The sequence below is a fragment of the Cryptomeria japonica genome, chromosome 4 (genome assembly GCF_030272615.1).
Source record: "Cryptomeria japonica chromosome 4, Sugi_1.0, whole genome shotgun sequence".
In the NCBI taxonomy this organism is placed as follows: domain Eukaryota; kingdom Viridiplantae; phylum Streptophyta; class Pinopsida; order Cupressales; family Cupressaceae; genus Cryptomeria; species Cryptomeria japonica.
In genome coordinates this window covers 370,229,662-370,249,128 of record NC_081408.1, presented here as the reverse complement: position 1 = coordinate 370,249,128, position 19,467 = coordinate 370,229,662, and the positions used below count along the sequence as shown (strand labels likewise).

The following is a 19,467-nucleotide window of genomic DNA, read 5'->3' as shown; positions in this document are numbered from 1 at the left end:
TTGCTCTTTACATCGTATTTCTCCAGTGTCCTTTTTAGATGTAATTGCTGCTAATCAAGATGATGGACTTTATAACATAGATCGCTGCCTTAAGTGGTAGTCGCTTATACCCAAGTCAATAAACTTTCTGCCTCTTAATACTTCCACTCCATGGCATTTATGATTAATCGTTGTATGACCAATAATTATGATTATGGTGATCTTCAACACATATTCTGTGAACTATTACTTTCGTATTATTTGAAGGATCATCTGCTACATATTCTATGAACTATGTATTGGCATTTGGTATTGTTGAAATATGATATTCCATATGTAACACAAATATGATCTGCCATACTATATATCTGCGATATCTTTGAGATATGATCTTCCATATGCAACACGAATACGATCTCGATAAAGACTCTCTGATTAGGAAGTCTCACGCCATTAATCACATCTAGAACTGGTTCCAATCCACCCACAACAATCACAGTTCTGTCTCTGAATAAATCTCTCTTGAGCAATCTTACAGGCCGGCAGGAAAGCCTGCTCTGATACCATGTTGAATTGATGTATATGCATTCTGTATATTTTATTCTATCATCAATTGCATTAGAGAGGAAGATTTATTCTTCCTTTATACCTATCGGTGGTGCCCCTTTACCAAGGGTCACCACTCTTCCAAGTTGGCCCCCCAATAATTATATTATTAATAATAATATAATTTATATTATCACAATAATATAATTATATTATTACAACCTCTATGTCAGCCTGAAGGAATCCGACCATAGCTACAATAACATTAACATTGTGCACGGGAAGTGTTAGTCATTATTTGCTTATATGTCATCTAGTTTGTCCTATGCATATACTATTGACTTAACGAAAATAGAGGGAGTTGAGCTGTATTTGCAGATTAATCCTATATGATAGCCTCATTTTGTAATGCTCAATGTGACCATATCAACTAGAGAAATCTCTATCTGCAATCTTCCTTTCAAGTTCCTTTCTATGCATTATTAAGGTCAGTTCAGTAGCCTGTATCTTTCCATGCCCATATTCAACTCAGATTAGAGCTTTACTTGGAATTCATGTATGTTTATGGTCATTTATATTTTGTAGTGCATGCTATCTTTGCAAGTTACTTACAGAAGTAATTTCTTCAGGCTTCTGGTATCCATACAGAAATATATTTTCTCTCGTCGATGAACTTGGTATTTCACCTTTTACAAATTGGACACGTTCAGCTCAATATTCCCCTAATGGACTAGAGGTGATTTTTTTATTCCCAAAACTTGATATGTTACATGTCCAAATGATCTTTTCAAGTAACCAAATTCAGAGATTAAAATGATTATCTCAATTTCCATAGTTTTCATCATTGACAGCAGTTACATACATAATTTAGGCTTTATCAGGGTCAGAGATTTCCCTTGATGTTTTAATGGTCTCACTGTACCTCTGAGTTATCCAGGTTGAATCTCCAATATTTCAAGACCTTCCCCGTTTACCAAGTCCTCTTGGCACCTTTGTCTACACGCAGGTAACTTTTGTATCTGATTTTGATTTTCTATGCTAGGTTTTCAGGCGAAATGCTCTACTGACTGTTCTTTGTGATATATAGTTCTCTCGTCTGCCATTGGTTGACCGTCTGACTTCTCTTCCACTTATGTATGCAAGTAAGAAATGTCAGCGCAAATTCTGTATATTATGGCCTTTTTGCAAGACTATCACGATTTTCCTATTTTTACTTCGTTCTCATAATTCTTGCCTTTAATGGAACCTTATACTACAATCATGCAACTGACGTGACTTGCATTTGTTTCTTAGTGATCGACTTTGACAATACTGATAATGCTTGGAAAAAATATGACAACTGTGAGTACCTGTCATGAATTCAACTAACTATACACTCTTCATTATGTTAACTTATCTGTTTAATTAGAGGAATGTTTAGACAGCTAAAAATAATTTCAAAATTTCCTTCATTTGAGAAAGAGACTTTAATCAAATAAATGACTCTGACAGTGACAGCACGGGAACTATTCAAACAGTTTGGTTGCTCAAGAAGAGTTTATGAGGATGCATTCAATCCAATGCTTTTGGTTGGATTGTTTGCTCCAGGAGAGCAATGCAGTGCAGCAGCTACACTGGGAATGCTGTATTACTTTATCCTTGCTCACCAGGCATGGTGATCCTTGTCAAACAGGAATTCTCTCCAGTAGGAAAGAGGAATGAGGCAAATGGAAAACTGTGGAAATAACTAAATATTGTGAATTAGTTTGATATTACAGCTCTTTGTTTAACTGTTATTTATCAAATATCTCCATTTTATTGCTTTCCTACTAGTGATGCTTCCTAAACTTTTCTTATTCTAGTAAACAGATTTGCATTTTTTATTTTGTGGACCATCTATTCATGACAATATTTATCTTAACTTAGTTTTCTGGTGCTGTTTTCTTTCAGCAAGATTTTGATGTTGTCTGGTGTCGTGGAACTGTTGGGGAAAAAATATTTAAACCTTGGATTGAGCGCATTAAAACCCAAGGTTGTCAGTTTCTTGCAAATAAAAGGGTAACTGATTTAGTATTTGATGAGAACACTGGAACAATATCAGCAGTAGCTTGTGGAGACGAGTTATTTCCAGCTGATGCTGTCATATTCTCAGTGGGCATCACTGCATTGCAAAGGATTGTTTCCAACAGGTCTGTTCAGGTGTAAATTCATGTTATCAATGCCCAAATCTTGCGTGTGTTTCTCCTTATTTTACTTATATAATAAATGTGGTGTGAGAAAACTCCATGCAGTCATTAGCACTTTATATTTTCCTGGTTTAGGCTGATATACTTAAATATATTGGCATGGAGAAATTTTATGAAAATTATAAGAACTTTATTTATCTTTTACTGCTTACACTAATTTTACATAAAGCATCATAACTATAAAATGATATGGAACTAAACAAGGCCCTACTGCTTAGAAGTTTACTTTATAAAACTGATGCAAAACTAATCGTGGCAGTAATTTAAGTTTCTTAGGCATCCAAGGATAGAATTATTTCTACTCTTGTTTAATTTTAGTCCAACACAAAAATTCTTTTATTTTGAATTCAATATGCTCTCTTTGCTTGATAAGATTATTGGATTCGTGTAGTTCAGTTTTGCAAACAAGGGATGAATTTTTGAATGTCTTAAACTTGGGAGGAATTGATGTCCTAGCAGTGAGGCTGTGGCTTGATAGGAAGGTGAGCTCATTCTATAAATCTCACTGTTGCTTGGCAAACTGAACCTCAAGTTCAATTTTAGTATCTTTTGGAAATAACTGGTTCCTATGTACTTCTATCCAAATTCAGGTGAATATTCCAAAGCCAAGCAATGCTTGCTTTGGTTTCGACAATTCAACAGGCTGGACTTTCTTTGATTTGACTACTTTGCATGATGAGTATAAGAATGAACCTGGAACAGTTGTTGAAGCTGATTTTGTACGTGTGTAATTTTTACATCTTCCAGTTTTCACTAAATGATCCTCCCAAATGATATGATGAATATAAGCTCAGTTTTACACTATTGCATATTTTCTCATTTTAGGTCAGTGGGTAATTTCAATTTTCTTTGTTCTCCTCTATTTAACTTGCAGTATCATGCAAACCAATTTTTATCCCTGAAAGATGAACAAATTGTACACAAGGTCAAAGCTTACCTAACGGCATGCATTAAAGACTTTGGAGAGGCTAAGGTGATAGATCAAGTAGTTGTTCGATTTTCTAAATCTGTAACACACTTCTTCCCTGGTAAGAAATCAATCTACTTAATTTTGTGTTTAAAAGTGTACATTTATATGATTTTCAAATGTGGCATGCGAAACAGAAAATGGCTAACTAGTCATCATCAATATTTTACAAACAAAAAATCAACTGAAAAGGTATATTCCACCTGATATTTGTTCTGCCTTTGTTTTCTTTCCTACTGATGATGATCCTAGAACTATTAGGGAGGCTTTTGATTCAAAGGAAGATAAAGTTTGGAAGAAGGCCATAGATGAAGAAATGGAATCCTTGATATGACATGAGATTTGATCAAGTTGCCAATTGGAGGCAAACATATTGTTAGGAAATGAGTGTTTAAGAAGAAGTTTAATACAGAGGGTGTTGGTACCATAACAAAAAATTGATTTTTGAACCCCAATTTGTCAAAGTAGTCAAATGATTCTCAAGTCGTGTCTATCTATTCAAACTCATGGTCTTCCCAGTCAGCTTGCAAAAGGTTATTTTGTCTTTGGTCTTTCAACTAAAATTTTTGCATGGAAAACACGATCACATCAGAACAAAAAATGATTAAATAACAAAGAAGAAAAGGACCAAGTCAGGGCAAATACACCATTCTTTCATCCATGCCCAATGAGAAGTGGTGGGAGAAGTTTCGATCAAGAAAAGCTTAAGGGAATTGTTTAGAAGAACCTTTTATTAGCATTTCAAGACTAAGTGAAGATTGACACAAATCATGGATGGCAAAGCATCCAGAGATGGTGAACTTCTTCTAAAAGTGCATCAAGGAATATAGGAAGAATAGCCAAGGTCTGAGGGCAACTTTCAATTAGTGATGCCACTCCAAAGTTCTGCCCAAAGATACTCGAAAGTGGCAATGTGTATGAATCTTTATCCAGTGTAGAACAAGAGTTTAAGTTTCAATGAATTACACATTTGGCTTGGTTGTGACAAATGAAATCTATGCTCAAGGTGGCAGAGGGACTAGGAAAACATGCCTAAGTTGAAAGAGGAAGTATTATTAAAGTCTAAGGACCATTTTGAGAGGGCAATACCAAGAGCAAATTTTGCCTATGGCAGGAGTGTTATGAAAGTGCTTTCCAAGGGAGAAAGAAATTGATCTTTAAATTTTGGTGTGCAAACTAGGTGGCAGAGCCAACATGAAACCATGCCAATAAAGTGGCAAAAACTTTAGTACAGCATGCCAATTAAAGAAAGACAAACAGACCTAAATATGGTGCACATGTTGATGCCAATTGTCATGAATAATTTTGCCTAATGAAGTGTTAAGTCTTTAAGTGAAACGTTCCAGCTAGGAGAAGGAATATTAAGTGATAGGAGGCACACTTTTCAGTGGCAATAGCCACACAAAACTCCACTTAGCAAGTTTTGAACCTGGCAAATAGTTAAGTAAATCCCGCCAACCTTTTGAAAGGTAAAAACAGTCAAATACAGCACTCAGTAGCTTTGCCACCTAATAAAATTAGCACTCAAACACAAGACATAAGATGGCAACTGCATTAGTGATCAACGCCTAGGAAAAAGGGATGTTTCAAAGTCAGTTTTAAAGCGAAAAGAAGAGACTTTAAAGCATACAAACACCTATGAGGGCCGTTTCTCATTTGAACTCAAGGAAATTTATTTGCTGTTCACAGGAGAACGAGTCTGTTTTTGCAGGTTTGCACATGGTTTCCAATGTGAAGGGTTTTCAGATTCAGCAGTAGTCAATGTGTTGATTTCATTGCCTGGGACTGATATAGCTGTGAGTTTCCAGTCTCCAATGCTGATATAAACAGTCTTGACAGTCTTAAAGCTGAGTTTTCTCTCTTCCAAGTGGTTGTTCCCTTTTCCAAATTGGCCAAGTTGATCAGAATTTGCATACCAAAGCACTCGGACAGTGAAGAGGTTTTCATATTTCAGACCTTGAGATATCATCATTGCATCAAATATGGAAAATTCAATCCAAAGCATCATTGGGGTGGAATTTTCAGTTTCATAGTGTTAAGGTTGGCAAGGAGTGTTCGTTAAGTTTTAGCTTGTGAGTTTTCAATGATTTTTGTAGACTAAAAAAAAGTTCACCATAACAGAAGATTTAGTAAAGTTCACAAGTCAAAGTTATTTTTTCGAAGATATCTTAAGTGGCAAAAGTCGCTATTTTTGTAGAGGAGATGGCTTGAGTCTATTTTTAGGATTAGTGTACTTTAAATATGTTTTATCTCTACAAATATGGGGTAGGATTGCTTTAAAGTAGAGTTTTATTGGAAATATTTTAAAAATATTTTATCCCTAAAGTTGCCTGTTGGGAGCTTATAAATAAATGCCCCGAGCACATGATATCTAATGATAGTTGATGCCAGACTTATGTTGTAGAAATTGCTAGTCATGCTATTGTCCTTTCATGAAGTTAATGAATGTTGGAGGAAGTCACACTTATGCTACAAAAACCATTGTTCAGCAGAAGTGATTGTGTAACTATGATTGCATGTTTGTAATTTCTTGACAAGAATAAAAAAAATATTGTTTTGAGCCACACTTTGCATTGGAAAAATTTGTTTATTTAAATTATAGCTTTGAATGCAGTTTAACTGTTTCTTTCATGAAATCATGTATTACTGTTCTTTAATTTGTTCCTCTTGTGTAGATGTATTGGTGTTTGATTTAGCCAATGGTTGGAAATTGGATTTATTTATTTTTTCTTTCAAATTTGTGTTGCTTACTAGTTTCTAATTTAGCCAACAAGAAGTTGTGTTTGTTTGTGCTTGAATTAGTTTATTCCCAATATCTGAAAATCTTGTTGTTGGACTTGATTGTTAATAGAGCGGCACTTGCATCTGGGGCAAAACATAGTTACTGATTTACATTATACAATACCTCCCATTGAAATCTTGTATGGTGTGTATACTTTAAATTTAGTTATAGTTTTAATTTTAAAGGATTAATTTGATTCGAAGGAGCTTCCTCTTACAATTTGAAGAATGTTTCTACCATGCTTGTTCCATTTTTTGTTGTCCAACAACAAACAAATAAAAATGCTAATAGAAGGTAAATTGTTTAAATGCAAATCTTGCTTGGTAGCCAAGGTATATTTTTCGGTGGAGGGAATTGATTTTTGAGATTTTCACTCCTGTTGCTAAGATAATTTTTATTAACTTCCTTTTTGGTCATTACTGCTGCTTCTGATCTTGAAAGAACAACATTCTCACATTGGGACATTAAAGGAGAAATTTATATGTCACGCTAGAAGGTTTTACGATCAAATAAATAGAGGAATTGGTTCCTGTTGGTGTGTTTTTAATGCACTTCATACACAAAACAAAATACCAAGTATTTTATCTTCTCTTGAACAAAATCCTCTCGGATGCTAAGCTATGTGATCATGCAAGGTGACTCAAGGTTTCTACTATTAGGTCTTGACGTGTGGATAAGCTCAATGGTTGATGTGATATTACTGGAATCACAAGGGGACTTACGTTTTACTTGAACTCTGCTAGAACTTGAGATCTAATTGACTTGAATAAAAAGATAAAAAGGATAAGGGCTTAGGAAGCCTAATTTAATTCCTAAGGTCAATGACAACAATGAATGATGCTTTGATAGACAAATCCTTCATGAAACCACTTTCTAATGAACCAGAGATAGCTCACAATGCCATAAAAAGAGTGCAATCTCCTAAGGTACTGAAAGATCTTCATATTGTAAACAATCCAGTCAAACACCCAATATAGGCGCAATCCAAATGAAGTATTCACAATTGAACTTAGCCACAATAATAATTAGGTTCAGACTAGCCATGCACTACAACTTGCAATCAACAAGGTGTAAATGTTATGAACCGAAAGATTCATCAAATATCATCACACTTCTTCATCATAATCAAAGAACTTTATCTAAATTTGAGGATATAACAAGAAACCATGCAATATGTAGAAGAAACACCACTATTCACCATTAATTCAATGAAAAAGTATATTTACATGCCTTGGCAACAATTGCCTTCTCCTACTCTACTCTACTTGCTATCTATTGTCTATTGATCACCTATTCTCTACTCATTATTAACCTTTACAAATGAGGAGAGAAAGCTTTTTATAGTGCTCTCAATACAAATGAATGGCTGGGATCAAATCCAAATCAATGGCCAAGATTGAAAGATAGAAACCCTACTCAAGGTTTGTTACACCCATTACATAACATTTACTGCTTGACCAATGATTAAATTACAATAAATAGGACACATGTCTTTCCTTGAATGCGCACCAATGAGTGATGAGGTTAGGTATATTGAACTTTGTGCCTCCACATGTTATAGTTATCCTCCCCGTTGGATGAGTCAAGTACATTGAATCTATACACCTTAACCGGGAGTGATGTGATTGGGTTGATGATGACTAGGCACCACTTCAGCCTACTTGTAGCTCATCACAAGTGGTTGAGCAAGATTTCTTGATACTCAACATTTCAAATTGCTCCTTGATGAATGGGATGATGGCGAGAGATATAACTTCATCTGATTTGATCACCTTCACTTATCCTTCTTCATGATGTGTCTCACCTTTCAACCTTGGAATCCTTCACCTTGTCTGCTCTTGACATTGATCCTTGTATTGATGATTGATCTTCCTTGCCTTGCTGAAGTGTTCCTCTTCTCTCTAAGTCCACCTTCAAAAGTGTTGAACTTTCATCATCCTCGGGTTGCATTTTCTCCATCTCTCATGCTGGTGATGTTGATGCTAATCTCCCTTGCATTCTTGTGGTTTCTGGTGAAGTATTCTTCTTCTTGATTTGCCTTGGAATGAACCTTTGGTGTCACAGATGCTTCCTTGAATGTACTGATGAACTTGCATTGTTGAATCTCTCTCTTTGTGGTGAAGTCCTCTTTCAATCACCGTCATGCTTGTAGAGCTATCCTTGTATAGTAATCCATCCTTGCCACCTTCTTGTATGACCTAAAACTCAACCTTAAGCTTCCCTGTATGGCCGATTTCTCATGCGGTTGCATCAAACCTGAAAGGAAACATAATTTGAATCAAGACACCAGAAATGAAAATGATATTTCACAAATTATATACCTCCTAAAACCTTTTCAAATCTGGAAATGAGCTTGAAAATTCTGGAAATTGTTTGAAAATCAGACATTCCTGGGATTAATGTTCTTTTTCAGCTCTGTAAATGTCTAATTTATAGTTTCAAATCTGCCCAATACTGGTATGTTTTTCTTTGTATTCCTCTTCCAACTGGTATCTTCTTGCAGTTCAGGTCTTCAAGGCCTTCTCCTTCATAAATAGTTGATTGGATTTTGAACTCCTTGCTGGGAATGATGATTGAATTTAACCTTGCTTGCTGTAGGTCAAAATTCGCAGATCTACTCTGCTCCTAAAATCAGACTTAATTGTTTTTGAATGGATGATAAATTGATTGATTATCCCACCTTCCATCTATATGGATTGCAATTAAGTTTTAAGGAGGTCAGCTTTGTCTATGTTTTGTAACTTTATTTCATCTTTCACACACCTTATAGGAGTTAAACCTAAGTCGGCCTTATTCATACTGTTTATAGCACACGTTTTCCCTTCATTTTTCTCTCACACGTTTGGGTGAGGCCCTGATCAAGTCGGCCCTAAATAGCTTCTGTATTTTACATGTTTCAATTGCATTTTCCTGGGTTTTTATCTCTTTTATATATTTTGCCTGCCTAGGTTGGTCTTGTTTGAAGAGACCTTTTACTTTGCATTAGCACATATATATAGGAATTAAACACCCGACCTCAAAACGCAATCCACATTCAGCTCTCTGCTCTGCTGCGAATCTCAGACCTGCCTTAGCGTTTTAAACTCTGATTTTTAGGTCTGATTTCCATCTTTTTAGGTCTGAGTTTGTTTTCTGTAGGTCGGATTCAAATGGGTTGCAGGTCTGATGGGAGTAGGTGAGCAAATGAAGTGCTCACCCTTCTCTTATAGGCACCCAAGGGAAAAAACATCTATTCACCCCTTAGCCGACCTAGGATTGATGCCTTGCAATTTTTATATTTGCATTTCTCTTAACATGCCGACTTAGGCATCCTCCTCTTCTAGCATGCGCCTTGATCATGATATAAAAGTCGTGGATTTCATAACTTCGTGGATTTGCCATAGGTTGTGGATTTCTCAAGTTTGTGGATTCTTGTAACTCATGGATAAATTCGATCACTTACCCTCTTAGGTCATGGATTTCTGTAATGTCCCCATCCAATCCAAAGGTTAGCTCTTTGGGGTCATTCAAATTCGGGAAGTCTCCTATGGAGACGAATTTGAATGTAAGATTCAGATTTGTAATGCTGAGACCAATAACCATAAAAACAACAATAAGTAATGATCAGCATGAATTGATGTCATCGAATCAACTGAGTAGAGACTATATTCACCCTTTAACTCTACCACCAGCATGAAAAGATTGTTTATGGCCTCCAGTAATACTAAGTATGCAAATCAAATATTATAGTCAGATCAGCTAAAGACCTGAAAGATTATCAACATCGGCACTTATATCCTCAATGTAGTCACAAGCTATTGATGAATGGAGAATCAGTAATAGGATTAGCATCCAATCAATAATCATAATAATAATGATATGGTTCGATCATATATAACAAACCGATCCATATACAACAGTTAGCATATGATTTATAATCATTATGGAAGGATTCGATAGTGAAGAGAAGTGTCTCTTCATTGCCAAAGAATGCCAACCTTTCAGTTTGGGCAATATAAGAATAAGAACTTTCCCACTCCTTTTAGGGGCAGCATGGTTGTTTATGATATATTTTGCTTGTATCCTGTGGGATAGCCCAGTATGAGCACGGACTTCAAGTCCAAAAAAAGGTTGCAGAAATATCATTCCATATTCAAGAAGGCATCCAGTGATTGCAAGTATTCATATTACAAATCAGAAACAGCATCTTTTCGCAGTTATCGTGAAACATACAAGGCCATAGGCCAAATATCGTAGCACATTCTAACCAATCCCTTCATCAGATCAAGCTCGAACCATTGCAAGGTCTGCCATATCAGAGATAGTGAAGGTACTAAGTACCGTTCGGAGTATAAACATTGCATAATTTGCCAGCATATCAGATATAGCAAATATATTCCATCTTATCGCTTTGATAAGGATTATATGCAGCGAACCTGACTATTACATCCATTGTACCAGAAAAATAGTTACAAATCATATATTGTTTATAATATCCGCTGTGCAAGTGCACAAGAATCCATATATTCATATAGCAAAACATACTTACATTTCTCCATTTAAGTGATAACACTGATTATTCTCAGTTATAAGTTAATTATTTAGAAAGAAGAATCTGATTATTAAAGTATTGATCAATTGTTCTAAATTCATAAGTTGTCCAAAAACAGGACGTTACAAGTGGTATCAGAGCTTATAATCCTGCAAGCCTGTGAGAAGAACATTCCAGATGGGCAGAAGATGAAAATCATTTGAAGATTGATACAAACCATGACACAATACAACAGCACTCAAGAAAAATTAGATGAATTGTTGATCAAGCTAACATCAGTATACAAGAATGGAAACAAGGGAGGTAATAGAAATCAATTCATTCAAACTCCAACTCAGCAAGTTGCAACAGCTAATTCAAGACGAACATTTTCATCTAAAGTTGAAGAGCGAGAAAACAGTGAACTAACATCAGTGGATCTACATGAACAAATCAGACAAGATTGGATAAAAAGCAGGTTACATCATGACATGACTGTAGAAGACTACATAGAGCTAAGGGTTAAATACTGTCCTAAGGAATATGGAAATCATCACATGGACTTAAAAAGGGAAAGTGAAATGCATGCACACTTCAAGGAACAAGAGATGAATGATTGCAACATGAAAATTGCATCAAGAGTCTCTCACATCCACTCATCATTGGAGGAAATGAAGGTGATTACACCAAAAGGAGAAACTGCAATTGCAGAACATGAAAAAACCCTAAGAAAGGACAATGCAAGAAATGATCATCAAGCACCACAAGAATATTTCGAGAAGCCATGAGTGCAAAGAAAGGAAAAAGAAGCTATTGACTCTTCATGTATCACAAATGAGTTAAGTACATGGCTCCATAAGAATGACGAGGATGATCTCACATCGTCGCAAGGATCATGCACAAAGGATAACCTGTCTTGTGAATTCAAAAGGCGGAAAGTCGTTCATGACACTTTTCTACATCCCTGTGAGTACATGGCATCTGCTAGCTAGTCAAGAATTATAGAAGAGACCTCATCAACAAGAAGACAAGGCATGGCAACTAAGCACTTCATGGAACATGGTGACAACAAAAGAGAGGATGATGACTTGAAAGGTTGTTCGAAGAAACTAGATAAAGGAAGGATGAAAGAAGTAAAGCTTGGGTTTAAGAACAAGGATAAATTTCAACTCATCCATAATCCCTTGTTTGAAGTTGAAATGGACAAAGTTTATGACAACCCCATCTTTGAATTAAATGAAGGGGCTGAATTGAAGGCACAAAAAGGTGAAGATGAAAACAAATTTTGGGATCCCGGTGCATCTTCAATCAAGGAAGTATGGAGACCAGCGTGGAACAATATGAAAAGTCCTAACAATGCCATCACTAAACGTTCTCTATTCAAACTACAAAAGGATGAAGTTCAGGAAAGGATTCCTTCCTTGGAGAAAAGATCAAGAAATGAATGTTTGAGTTTGATAGCAAGGAGGAGTTACACTCCCCGCATATATCCTATGCAAAAAGGTTATGGCTGCCTTTATGTTCCAATTAAGGTGACAACAATAGAAGGTCAATTGGACAGCATGACATCTCTAAATTCATAGAGGTTAATGATCCAAATTTCTACCCCTGTCACAAGAGATAGTAACATCTACTAACTTTCTAAGTCATTCATGATTACAAGAAGTTGGAGCAATGGTGATTATCCTCTTGAATTCTTAAGGAAATGTGTTAAGAGTTTATGGTTGGGCAATGTTCTTTTATCATCAATGAAGATGGAGTCTGTGAGTTTAGGCATTAAACACTTCCCAAGATTTCAAAAGAGGCATTTGCAGCTTGGACATGGAAGTCAGATTGTTGAAATCAGAACAACAAAGTATCTACGTGATGATACACAAATGAGGATGAATTGGAATTCAATTTTCGAATGGAGCTCAAAGGTTGATGAATCTCAATCATTCAACAATGGATATAAGTTTAAGATTATCAATGGACATTATTGTAAAGAGTCCATGCCACATTGGGTTACTCATCCTAAGGATGAACACTATAAGATTATTGTTCCAGATAATCCATCTAACTACGTTAAGAACCATTGGAGTTCTAATCTTGGGGATCTAGAAATCTACATGATGAGTGAAGTGCATAATGAGTTCAATGACATCCACATGAAGCTAAGGATAGATGTTGAAACATTCTATATATTTATTTGGGATCCAGGAATTAATAATTTCAAAAGAATACTCGTGGGCAAGCATCTCCAAGAAGGGGAGACAGTAATGTCCCCATCCAATCCAAAGGTTATCTCTTTGGGGACATTCAAATTCGGGAAGTCTCCTATGGAGATGAATTTGAATGTAAGATTCGGAATAATGCTAAGACTAATAATCATAAAAACAACATTAAGTAATGATCAACATGAATTGATGTCATCGAATCAACCTAGTAGAGATTATGTTCACCCTTTAACTCTACCACCAGCATGAAAAGATTGTTTATGGCCTTCACTAATACTAAGTATGCAAATCAAATATTATAGTCAGATGGGCTAAAGGCCTAAAAGATTATCAACATCGGCACTTATATCCTCAATGTAGTCACAAGCTATTGATCAGAGAAACGAAAATCACCAGAAATCGCCCAAACTCGGCGATTTCGAGTTTGAGTCACCCCCCACGAGTCCAACAAACTCGGACTTGGACTCGGCCGAGTCTGGGGTCCAAACTCGCCTGGACTTGGCTAGACTCGGCCAAACTCGGCCAGACTCAGCCAGACTCGGCTAGAATCGGCCAGACATAGACTGGGGTCCAAAATCTTTAAAAATCTCTAAATTTCTTGAGTTTTTCACTTTCCCAAGTCTAGTTGAGTCTGACTCCGAGTCCTGAGTCCGAGTCCAAGTCGGCCTTGCCGATTCTGAGCCTAGTCTCTCATATTCACCTTCAAGTCGTGGATTTTGGCAAGTGAAAGATAGTCATCATGATTGTTCAATTTTGCCAACTTCAACACTTAGTCTATTCATTCACCCTCAATATGATGTTGATCTTCTCTTTCCAAGCAAGGATTGAGTTAGTTCATCTTTTCTTCTTCACCTCTTGGATCGACCTTGCCAACTTTCATGCTTGAGGCGTGGATATTAACAAGTGAAGGATAGTGCTCAAGTCATGGATTGATCGTTGTCATTCACGTTCAACATAAAGATCTCCTCATTCAATTTACTTCAAGGCATCTTCATCATCATTCACCAAGGCATTAGGTTAGCATTATTCCCACTCATCATTGTCTTTAAATTTCTTCAATCTTTGAGCCTCCACAAGTTGTGGATTCTAGCACCTCAGGGATAAAATCATCATTCACCTCCTAGGTCATGAATTTGAGCAACTCAAGGAAAAATCACGTAGGTCGTGGATTTGAGCAACCTAAGGAAAAATGTTATCAAAGTCGTGGATTTGAGCAACTCAAGGATAAGTCACCTAGGTCGTGGATTTGAGCAACTCAAGGGAAAAATTTTCCTTGGTTGTGGATTTTCGCAAGTGAAGGATAAATTTGATCAAGGTCGTGGGTATGAGCAACCCAAGGTTAAATTTCTCCTTGGTCATGGATATGAGCAACTCAAGAAAAAATGTCACCTAGGTCATGGATTTGAGCAACTCAAGGAAAAATGTCACCTAGGTCGTGGATTTGAGCAAGTCAAGGATAAATTTTATCACTCGCTTCAACTTCAAGTTGATCACTTCATCGCTTACCTAAGTTGATCATTTCAATGCCTCTGCTTACAAACTTGGAGGATTCAAGGGGTAAATTCACTCATTGCTACTTCCGTTTAACATCATCATCAAGACCTTCAAGGTCGTGGATTTTAGCAACTCATGGATAATTCACTCCAACCTCATCACTCATTGATTTCACCAAGTGTAGAGTGACTTGCTTATAGGGTTGACTTGGCATTTTCTTTCCTTTTATCATCACCTAGACCTTGATTGATCTTCATTAAGCACTTCTCCTTAGTTGATTGATCATTACTCCTTGATCATTCCTCGCTTCTATGCTCTAACCTAAGGATGTCCTCTCACCTAACTACTTATCAAACCAAAGACTCACCTTGACTTGACCTAGAGTTTGCATTGCGAAGCATCACTCGATGACTACCTTGATTCTCACCTATCACTTGACTCTCAACTATCACTTGAGCACTTAGAGCTGAGAAGACTCCAAAACTAGTATAGAGGGAGACCTGACTGCTGCTAGACTGCCCGAATTGATCTCATCTTGATGACAAAGGCATTGCATCCCCTCACAAGCAAGAGGCTAAAGACTAAAGAAACTACTGCCAAGCAAAGCAAACTAAGCAAAATAACTATGCTATCAAGCAAAAAGTGGGGGTCCTCATTTGCAATGGGGTGATGTGTGAAAACGTCACAACAATTCCTAGGGTGAAGAGGTCCCTTTTCGTAAAGAGCAATCACCAAGGATTTGATATCAGAAGTTTGATACTTACATGTTGGGACTTGGGTTTGTATAAAGAAAAGTTGATCTCTATTATATTTCAAACAACCTCATAACCATTTTGTTATCATGGTATTATATGTTTTTTTTTTAGTTGTAAAGTGAGGCAATCTATTGGAGCCCTCACTTTTCCAAAATAAACTAAAATATATCCAAATTGAAAGAAGAAAACTCAACTTTCCAAAGAAACATAAAAATCTTGACAAACTAAGAACCAACTAAGAAAGCCCTTCATTACGATTTCACAACGGGAACACATCTCTAATTTTTGACAAAAAACTCTAAGGGGAATAAAAAGAGTTCAATATTGTATTACCCTTGTAGGAAAGAAGAGTCTTCATAGTCCATTACTAGCCCTCACCAATAGTGTTCAAAACTTTCAATCCACAATTTTAGTTTTAGATTTTGTATGAGAAATGGTAAGAATTTTTGTGGAAACCCATATATTTTCTTCCTCCTTATTAGAAGCAACAACATCCAAAATCTCTCAATGTACATTAGTTATATATGTATGTGTAATGTTGGGGGAATGGGATCCACTAGTCTAAACATGCAAACTAAGAATCAAACCCATTCACAACAACATACATTGGGGAAATGACCAATAGGCCCAACTTCAAACCTAAGGTAGAGTTAGGCACAATGGTTGTATCACTTCCCTTTTTGTTGAATTGTCACGATTGGATAAGATAGGATGATTAAATGCAAGAACTAGGACTAATGATGAAAAATTTAGAGTAATTAGCATAAACAGTAAGCTACAAATCGGATATGTGGGCTCTAAGTAAAGATCTGGAAATGAGAGTTCGAGAGGTGTTAAGGATGTAGCCTCATTCGGATTGAAGCAAGCAATATATATATATATATATATATATATATATATATACACATATTTATCACATTATATATTGATTAATAGTAACACTAACATGTTACCGATTGCCTACGGCAGATTAATCCTGATGACTGTTGAAGTCGAAATACTTATATAGTGACTGTCATCATTGCATTATCCGATGACAGTTGAAGTATTAGTAAACCCAATAATAATCGAACACCGTAAATATGTTAATGCATAACTAATAAACATAACGGTGAACGATGACTAAAGGCATACGAAGAGCCATGTTCACATAGGGTCATGACTCTACGTGGCATAAGCCACGTAGAAGTCATGCCCCTACGTGGACATGACCCTTCACCCCTCTACTTATACAACGACATCGACACTTGTTGGAGATGATATCAATAACAGTGGCAATATCACGATCCAGCAAGCAGTTGGTGATTTTCATAAAAGATTAATTGACAGAGTTATATATATATACATCGGTGGTCAATATATTCATATCAGTGATCTCATCAAAAGTCTGTTCTTACTATATATTGTTAGACTATTGTTTTCTCTATCTCTGATCTAAATTCCTTAACAAGAGGAACCTGTGTTTGCAACTAGAGCCCAAAAGTGCTGGACTATGTGGGTAGGCAACCTAGTCTTGCAAGTGTTTGATGCAGATATCGGAAACAAATTTGGGATCAGGATGTCGCTATGAATATCTCCCTGAAATTTTGTCCGAAAAGTGTCAAACTATGTGGCTAAGCCATAGTGTCCAGGGTTTTCTGCTTCTCCAAAGTCTGGTTCTCTTTGTCTCAATCTACACTTTCTGAATCTATATTCCTTCTCTTTTGAATCTGTAATTGGCACACAGAAGAGTGTTGGTATTTTGGTATGGTTTTGTCATTGATGTCAACACCTACTAACACTTATCAACTCTGGCACTTTGGAGAATCAGCAACATTCACCGGCAAGCAAATGACTCATGCACAGTCACCGGTATCTGGTACACCGGCAAGATATAATGTTCACCGGCACTTGGAATGGCATGGAAAACACTTGGTTATGTCGAAGACCTCATTTGGACACTTTGTCTTGAAGATTTGTTTATTGGCATATTTGTATTAGCATATGTGCTGGTTATACACCGACAGGCTTATCTTTTCCAGATTAGCATGGCATGCTATGGAGATGATTTATTATTGTTGTAAATGCATTAAGCCGACATGTTGAATCGGTTATTGCATCGTGCATTAATTTATTTGTAAATTGATTTTATTGTAATATCCTTTAGAGCCGACCTACTAAAATTGGTCCTAGGTTATGATATAAATGTAAGATCTTATTTGTAAGATCGGGTGTGGTATGCGAAAAGGATTGTGTGAAGGCGTATGCGAGAATAAGAAGAGCTATACATGTAGACATCATTTGAAGGTGAAGGAAGGTTTTTGTGAAAGCATATCAGAACTACACCGGTACTGAATCCAGCATATGAAGATGCTATTTTGAGCAGTACATCATTATTGGATTTAACCATCCAGTTGTAGTCAGTGTGACTCCTATTTTGTGTTTGACCAGTGAGCTCTAGGCGCTTGGCCTTTCTGCATGTGCAGACCCCATTTGTATACACTTACTATCTGCAGTAGTATCATCTGATTGTGGGTAAGGTTTCTGTTGTGACATATTCACACATCGCCCCATTGCAAATGGGGACCCTTGCTTTTTTGCTTTCTAGGGTCTGTTTTCTAGGTCTTTTAGGGTTTTGTCTGTTAGCCTTTAGCTTTCGAGTGTCGCCAAGGGGATCACTTGGATAGCAGGTTCTGCTTGAGTTAGGTCAAGTTGGTGAGTGATGAAGTCTGGAATGTCCTGATCCTGAAATTTGGCTAAGTCTGGAATGTCCTGATCCTGAAATTTGACTAAGTCTGGAAAACTGAAAAATCCTCCAAAAACTAGATTTTGCAATATAGCTCCTGGAGGTCTGAAACCACTCTCAAACATCCTGAAAGTATATATGAAATATAACTTAAAGTATAAGTTCTTATACTTAAATGTTATATTCCATAAAATGATCCTGATGGAGAGTTCAAAAAGTCAAATTTCGCTCCTGACCCTTCCAGAGGGTCCAAAGCGAATTTCGCTCCTGACCCTTCCAGAGGGTCCAGGGCAAAAATCAATCTAGGACTCATTTCTTGCCTTATTTGACCAAATTTTGACTTGCAAGGCATTTTGAAGGGAAAACTGGAAATGTTTGAAAACCTTGGAAAAATGATGGATTCTAGCCTGGAAGAGGAATTTCGCTCCTGACCCTTCCAGAGGGTCCAGAGCGAAATTCATCATAAACTTCATTTGCCACCTTGTTTGAGCTTGAAACCTTGTTCCTAACTTGGAAAATGGTCTAACTTTGCCTTGTGAAGTGGTTTGAAACTTAAAGATTGAGCAGTTTAACCTAGATTGTGAATTTCACTCCTGACCCTTCCAGAGGGTCCAGAGCGAAAATCTTATTGGAGCTTATTTTTCACTAATTTTGGCTAAATTGTGATGTGCAGGGTACCTTGGAGGGAAGCTTGGACATTCTTATTGCCTTTGAAAGGTTGGAAAGCATTAAAGATGATGAATTTTGGGCAACAAAGGTAAAATCGCTCCTGACCCTTGCTGAAGGCCCAAGGCGAAATTTTGAATTTTCCTTATTTTGCAGAAAAAAGATCAAGTTTTGAACATGAGTGAAATAAGGACATCTCCCTTTACCCACCTGAGAAAGTGTCAACTTGAAAAGATGAAGGACTTTGTTGAAAACCTAAAATTCGCTCTTGACCCTTGTTGAGGGTCTAGGGCGAAAATTTTATGGGGGATGTTTTTGCTTAGTTTTGGAATGTCAAAGAGGTTTCAAGGTGAAAAATGAAACATTTTGAGTTTAGATTGCAAAATTCGCTCTTGACCCTTGCTGAGGCTCCAGGGCGAAAAGGCTTAGAAGGAGGCTTTCTTGCTTGGTTTGGTTGAAATGAAGTGTCAAAAGCATGAAGAAATATGCCTAGAACCCAAAATTCGCTCCTGACCCTTGTTGAGGGCCCAGGGCGAAAATCCTAAAATCTCCCATTTTGCCTTGCAGAACAAAATCAAACTTGGATTGGGAGAAAGAAGAAA

The 19,467-nt window shown here is 36.7% G+C and overlaps 1 protein-coding gene across 2 annotated transcripts in view; it reads left to right on the top strand.

The window, feature by feature from the left end:
• The window catches only part of LOC131047296 (uncharacterized), a 68,607-nt gene that overhangs the window by 33,318 nt on the left and 15,822 nt on the right, over window positions 1-19,467 (top strand). For both annotated transcript variants that reach the window (XM_057981162.2, XM_057981171.2), the window contains exons 3-11: window positions 1,155-1,261; window positions 1,463-1,531; window positions 1,613-1,667; window positions 1,819-1,866; window positions 2,017-2,174; window positions 2,455-2,693; window positions 3,142-3,232; window positions 3,341-3,469; window positions 3,625-3,778. In XM_057981162.2, the coding sequence (XP_057837145.2) occupies window positions 1,155-1,261; window positions 1,463-1,531; window positions 1,613-1,667; window positions 1,819-1,866; window positions 2,017-2,174; window positions 2,455-2,693; window positions 3,142-3,232; window positions 3,341-3,469; window positions 3,625-3,778 (1,050 nt within the window). The remainder of the gene's footprint in view (window positions 1-1,154; window positions 1,262-1,462; window positions 1,532-1,612; window positions 1,668-1,818; window positions 1,867-2,016; window positions 2,175-2,454; window positions 2,694-3,141; window positions 3,233-3,340; window positions 3,470-3,624; window positions 3,779-19,467) is intronic.